A 7,345-nucleotide genomic window follows, 5' to 3' on the forward strand; every position below is an offset into this window, starting at 1 on the left:
GCTCACCAAGCGCCGCGATGGGGCTGGAGACCGAGAAGGCGGATGTCCAGCTCTTCATGGACGACGACTCCTACAGCCGCCACAGCAGCGTCGATTACGCAGACCCCGACAAGTTCGTGGACCCAGGCAGCGACCGAGATCCCCACAGGCTCAACTCGCATCTCAAGGTGAAGCCCAGGGCGGGCCCTCCCCTGGGTTTGAGGGCGTCCCAGAACCCCCGCCAAGGCCTGGGATGAGGGTGCCTCCTCTACCCTGCTCCGACCCCAACTCCCACACTTGCCACTGGGTCAGCCCCGCAGGGTCTGGGGCCCAGATTCTCGCCGCGGGGCCGCGTACGTAGCCAGGAATTTGTAACCAAATTCTTGTGCTCGCACCGTGACCCTAAGAGAAGGTGGGGCATCCCAGTCAATTCTGTCTTTCTTGAGTACTCCTGGTTCCTGGTGAGGCAGGTTGGATGACAGTTCAGGATCCCCGAGTCTTGTCTCCGCAGGTGGGATTCGAGGATGTGATTGCAGAGCCAGTGTCTACGCACTCCTTTGACAAAGTGTGGATCTGCAGCCACGCTCTCTTTGAAATGAGCAAATATGTGATCTACAAGTTCCTGACGGTGTTCCTGGCTATTCCCTTGGCTTTCGCTGCGGGAATTCTCTTTGCCGCCCTCAGCTGTCTGCATATCTGGTGAGAAGGGGCACACTGGGATGGGCCAGCTTTCTGAGACGTCGGAATGTTCTTTGCCACCTGCCCCCTGCCCTCCCCTTCTTCCAGCTGGGCAGAAGAATGTGCATCATTTCCCAACCTAGTAGCAGGAACTAGGAGACCTTGAAAGGCAGTGTGCTTCGATAGATTTGTAGGTAGGGTTAGGACTTAAAAACAGAAGAAGGTATGTCCCTCTGTCCTCGGGTGTGATTTTCCCTCCAGTGCTAAGGCCCAGCTGATTGTGCAGGTGGAGATCTGGAGGCCATGCTTCCTGCCACAGGCTGCGCTCTCCTAGGGCCCTGTTTTGACTTGTGCCTCTGGTTCTGGGCAAGGCTCTTACTTCTTTCATCACCTTTCATTCAGTCACCACCTGTGTTTGGGGTAAAACAAAAGTGATCTCTGAACAGAATGCTAACAACAATATCATTGCAGAGGGATGTCAGACCTGGTTAAGCAGTGCTATGGAGGGGTTGCTCCAAGCCTGCCACTGGCAAATGGCAAGGATAAGACCAGAGAAGATGCAAGGTGTGTGCAATTAAGGTGTACAGGCTCCCAGCACAAATGAGTGAAAATTCAAACTACAGATAATGACAATGAGAAGGCTTCCAAGTTACTTTTTCACCTCTAAAGCCCCAATAGAAGTGGCATCTAGGGCATTAAAGGGAAAATAAATATAGAAACTTATTGGACATTTTAGGATGTTTTGAGTAACTTTCTTCACACAAAAAATGTATCATAAAGCTTCAGAGAACATTTTTAAGCATTAAAAATTTTTAAAGGAAATGTCATATTTGACCTATAAATTGTGTTATTGTTGTTTTAAAAGATGTCCACTTTATTCTGAGAGGAAGAGCATTCAGATTATCCCTGGTATGGCAACAATTGTGAATCTTGTCTTTTAGGGCAGTCCTGGAGAAATACATAACCCTTGATGCCGCCATATCTTTTTCTTAATCATTTTATATGGTAATACCACACCCTAATATATGTTGTGTTCATTGTTAGAAGTTATGAAATTGTTCTCCATTTGCCTTTACCATCTGAATTAATTTCTTTAGTCAGTTAGCTAGCTGGTTAGTTCAACTAAGAAAGTTTATTGAGTACTGAGTTTGCGCTGGGTACTGGGCCCAGGATGAATGCGGCAAGATGAATAAGGCAAGATCTGCCTTCAGCTTAACTCACAGCACATCAGGGAAACTGGCTAGGTACAGAGGTAGCTGCTGAGGGAAACAGCTAAATCGGTGGGGGAGGGAAACACAGGGAAGGCTTTGTAGAAAGAAAAGAGTTTAAAAGACTTTTTAGGGATAAATTGAAGTTCACTAAACTTATGAGATTAAATTTAATGAGATTAAAAATTATGAGATTAAAATTAGCAATTTATGATATTAAAAATGACAAACATCAATGTAATTTGATTACTGAAAGCTGTAAACAAACGATATTGAAAGTGTCAAAAAACTACTAAGAAGAATGAAAATCTTTGCCTTTTTTACATGAACAGATCCTCAAAGTCCAGATTTACAATCAGGTCATATTTAGATATTAGCACAAATCAGCACATCTTTTGAATAAAACCAGTCACGTAACCTCTATGTCCATTTTCTCACTTTCCAAAATGTGAAAAACTGAGTGACCACATCGTATATTATGAAATGCTGGCTATGGAACTATTTGGAAATACAGACTGCCAGTCAAAAAAGCTAGGCTTTCCTAAAGCACTTGTGGAATAATTGATAACAAAAGGGTTTTTATTTACCAAATGGTAGTGAGATGTAAGTAAAACTACAATTAACCAAATGATGCTTCTCTCCACCTGGCTCTCCTAAGAATGGGAGATATTTTTGGTGTGGTGCTTCCAGCAGAGAATCATCAAACCACTTTTTTTCCAACCACAGAAACTGTATTATTTAACTTCAACTTATTTTTCAAATTACTTTCATTTTGGCACATTAATATTTAACTGTCATACATATGTCATCAGGCAGCTGTGATTGCAAGTAGAGGAGTGACTTCAAACAAAAATGTTTAGAAGTTAGTTTATACCTTGATAAAATAGGTTTATTATTAATGGATTACATTCCCATGACACGATAAGACCAGATCAAGGAAAAGTCTCATAGAAGAGCAAACATTTTAAAACCTTATTTTTTGGTGGTCAAGGCTATGAAAATATGCAGTTATAAGCTCTTTGAACCACACTCCATGGTCACAATGGATCTGACTTTAGATTAAATAAACAACAACAAAGCACTCACAACTCAGTCTGATGATGTTGGATCCTAGGCCAGAAGTATAGGACATTAGGAACAGGTGAATTGGTTTGAGTTCATATCAGAGACTGGTTTGAATCTGTATGCCATTTGACAACCATAGGTCATAAGTGTATCATATCAAAGAAATGTAACTTGAACCCCTCTGCCTTTTATTTTTGCTTGAATGTAATTCAAATATATAATCTAACTGATAGAAATGCAGTAGTAACAGTCTCATTTCCCAGAAGGTTTTAATATAGCTAACTGCTGTGACAAGGCAATCTGTGTGACACTATAAATACAAAGCTAAACAAAAGTCCCAGTTCTCACGGATTTATTGTCCAGTGGATGAATATATAATGTTGCTAATTATAAAATGTGTTTAAGAAACGACTGAGCCTGACACTGAGGCTGACACTATTAAGGCTGACAGTGAGCCTGAACGAAGTTGTGGGTCACTCCATATTGCCTGGAGTTTCAGAAAGGGAACCAGCTGGGATGTTAGAACACAATTTAAGTTTGTTGTCAAAGAATCATTGGATCCTCTGATCCAAAGTGAGAGAACAACTTGAAGAAAATGAAGTTAAAATCCTGTGAACTGAGTCCTCAAATGTGGGCAACTACACTTTTGTCCTGTGCTTAATTCCCTCTTAGGACATGGAGATCTAAGGCACTAGAGGTTAGAAAATTTCTCAGCCTAAGAAAGAATGGAAAATGCATTATATTCTGAGGGAAGTGAATTTGGTTAGGAAGCTTTCCAATCTAAACAAGTCAATTTGAGATTATTTTGTCATAATTGTTTTTATTATATATTCTGCCTTCAAAATAGTTCTATTTATTGTTCATCATAGTGGCTGCATCATATGGACATATCAGAGATGCATAGTAAGTGGTAAGCCTGATAGCTGCTTTCTAAGATTTCCTGTTCTTACATTAATTTGGAGGGAATTGCCCAAAGCCACACATCAAGTGAGAAACATAATGGGATAAGAAGTCAAAAGTTACCATCATTCAGGTTTCTATTCAACCATTTAGCTCTAAAACACCTAGTAATTAATTTTCTTTTTAAAAAAAATGCTTCAAATCTTTAGCACTTGGGAAAAAAACACAAGATAAATATAATTTTTGTAGAAAGTCCATATGAATAATTTAATAGTTTAAAAATATCTCTAAATCAGACAAATGCCTGATCTTCTCTTCATTTTTGGCTAAATACAACAGACCTTTATTTAAGTCACTGTTTAATAGGAAACCAAGAAAATCAACCTCACTTCTTTGTGCCCACCCAAGTAATAATAAAAACTCTAATGAAGCCCTCCAGCAATGCCTGAGAGTTCACAAATACTTTTGTGCCCAAAAAGCACTACTGTGACAAAGAACGTTATGCAGAGGATTACTGAAAAACTTCACCAACCTGAGGAATATGAAAATATGAAGTTACTTTAAGAAAAGGCATACAGAAAAAATAAATTCAGGATATTCGAGTTCTTCTTGTCTAAGAATTCTGACATAATTGCAGGGCTCTTTTAGCTACACTACACAACTCTTTTCAGTGTGCGTAATTACTATGAAAAATTAATAATATAAAGCATAAGAGAATGTTAAATTCACTTCAGTTAAAATGTTTACCAAGGGTAAAGGATATCCTCGCTTAAAAGCTTACATTCTAATACGAAAGAGAGATATAATCATCTATGATATCTTTTGATAAATTTGAGAATTAAGAAATTTTTTTCAGTACTTCAGAAACACAAAAAAGGAGTATCCAACCTAGCGTGGTCCAATGGGGAGGGAAGACAACAGGAAAAGCTACCAGGAAGTGGAAATTCAGAGAAATAAGAAGATTTAGGCAGGTTAATATTTAGGGCCAGAGATCAAGTAAATAAATTTACTGTTTTGGTTAATTTTGCTTTACTATTTTAAATTGCCTGCTACCAATAGAAATAATATTGGTGTTGATCACGTACATGCCTGTTTATTTTTTTAAACATATTTTCTGTGTATCTTATCACGATGTAGGTAACTGTTCATTTGTTTCATATGCTCAACCTGGCTTAGGTGAATTGGGCCACTGTTATATCTTTTCATGCATGTGCAAGAGTCAGCAGCCTTATTTGGAAACACCAGTAATCCTTACGTATCTCTCTTCCTCCGTTCCAGGATTATAATGCCTTTTGTAAAGACCTGCCTAATGGTCCTGCCTTCAGTGCAGACAATATGGAAGAGTGTGACAGATGTTGTCATTGCCCCATTGTGTACGAGTATAGGACGCAGCTTCTCTTCTGTCAGCCTGCAACTGAGCCACGATTGAATACTTGGGCCCCAGGTCCAGAGATCTGGATACTGTAATACTTGTTTTTATAACATAAAAGCACTACTGTTCTGTTAATTCCCCAACTGTTCAAATTAAGAAAGCTATTAAGATGGGTAACCACATGTAGAATGTTTATTGGCAGATCTTTTCAAATAATGCTTTTCTAATTAAAAGCCAAGGATTTCGTATCTAACTTTATAATCAGAATTATTCAGCAGGCAACAATTAATTTTAAAGGCAGGCAGTTTTTTCTTTAGTACAAAGGTATGCATTTTATAATGATGAATCTGTAATGATCAAGGGATATTTCTCTCAAACACTACAATAGTTTTGTGTACAACTGCTCATAAAAATATGGAATTTCCTATTTTTTTACTCTGGAAGTAATACTTTTTAAAACCTTTGCAGATAAAGTCATGGGGATACTTGGAGATAAGATAATACAAAGATCCTACAAAAGTAATGATAGGGGCTCTCAAATAAATGTGAAAATAGATTCATGAAAACATGTTCCTTTAAATAGGGTATTGTTAACTTACAGGTATATTTAACAAGAGGTTTCAATCTACTGTATATTTTGTAGTTATTGTAAATGTTGCCCTAATCAGATTGTTTTAAAGCACTCTTTATATTTGTTATCTTGTACTAATATATAGAAGGAGTAAATGTATCTTCCATAAGGAACTTCATTGGTGAGATTGCACTGTCCAGATTACATAAGCATATGCATCTTCTTTGGTAATTGAATGTAAAAGAGAGATATACAAGGCTTTTCTTTCTTACTCTTCCAAGTGAAATCCTGAAATGTTTCATGGCTAATGTTTATCTGGCTGTGATCTTAATACAAACCTAACTGATATTTCATCTAAGAGATTATTTCTGTCTTGTAGTTAAAAATTAATCCTGTATTCTGCATTCTTATTGTTTCTCTTTACCTTCAAGTAATATTGGTGCTACTAAATAACATTTTAAAATAATGGCTATTTCTGATACTTAAGTACAATTTCAGCTACAGTAATTCATGTATTAACTTCAGCAAAGTGGTTAACTTATTGGGTCCGTGCTACTGAGCTATGTATATATAAATTAAAAAGTATTAGCTACAAACTTTCAAGATATTATCTAATATAAGTTTTACTGCACAGTATAAAATTATTCTTATTATTTTTGAACTGTAGAGTCCTATTTCAGTGTTATGAGTCACTGTTGTTTTAAAAATCTCTATTCTAAAATAATAGGCCTACATAAAAGCTGTCTATAATGTGAGTGGTTAACTATAATTTACACACCCTAAAAGTGTGTCAATGCCCAAATTTCAGAATTACTATCAGAACTTAGATTAACATTCCTTTAAATAGTTTCATAGATGACAACTCCTCATTCAGTGAAAATTAATTTTATTTTCCCAAGTTTCTAAGACTGGTGAATATAAAGGATGATTGAACTGGAATTCTACTGGGGAACCAAGCAAATGAATGATTAAATTATGAAGCTTATATCCTTTTGAAGGTAGCTACAAAGAGATTTTTTCAAAACTGTCTTAGGTCATTGTAGCATCATTAGAAAACACTCTCATGATCATTACAGCATTATTTCTCATTTGACAATATGGATATTACTATGTTAGTCAAAAAGGTCAATCAGTCTCATGACTTTATAGTTATACCTTATATTTAAGATGTTTTTAAAACATATTTGGATATGTCATTTGAGCAAAAGTATTTGATTAATAAAATATCTATTTAAATAAATCATGGCTTCTATCTTTTCAAATAGCAAGTTTTTTCAAATTGGCAAGTTTTAAAGCCAAAATATACATACATAGTCACATAAAAAAAAACCTATCAACTTGTAACAAGTAGACTATATGATTTTCTTATTTCTGAATAGCATTGATCATCTTCAAAATCACTTTTTATTGAGATTTGTCATTAACTATTTTATTTCAGAGACTGAAATTTTGTACCAAGTGGACCTAGGTTTCATGTACAAATATGTTGGTTCTTTTATTTGTGAGTGGGGAAGAGGTGGGTGATGGTGGGACTTTCCCAGTATCTATAATAAACTTTTTTAAACTTATAAA

General features: G+C 36.7%; 1 protein-coding gene across 2 annotated transcripts; it reads left to right on the forward strand.

The window, feature by feature from the left end:
- Window positions 1–6: 6 nt before the first annotated feature.
- CAV2 (caveolin 2) lies at window positions 7–7,345 on the forward strand. 2 transcript variants are annotated; one of them, XM_010831207.1, is made up of 3 exons: window positions 7–167; window positions 491–678; window positions 5,109–7,345. In XM_010831207.1, exons 1-3 carry the CDS (start codon window positions 18–20, stop codon window positions 5,257–5,259), a joined length of 489 nt encoding a protein of 162 aa, XP_010829509.1. In that variant the 5' UTR covers window positions 7–17; the 3' UTR covers window positions 5,260–7,345. The 2 variants fall into 2 exon arrangements, with proteins under 2 accessions (XP_010829509.1, XP_010829510.1); XM_010831208.1 differs by lacking the exon at window positions 491–678 and having other exon boundaries at window positions 5,109–5,297.

This window comes from Bison bison, unplaced genomic scaffold (assembly GCF_000754665.1).
Source record: "Bison bison bison isolate TAMUID 2011002044 unplaced genomic scaffold, Bison_UMD1.0 scf7180017864525, whole genome shotgun sequence".
Lineage (NCBI taxonomy): Eukaryota > Metazoa > Chordata > Mammalia > Artiodactyla > Bovidae > Bison > Bison bison.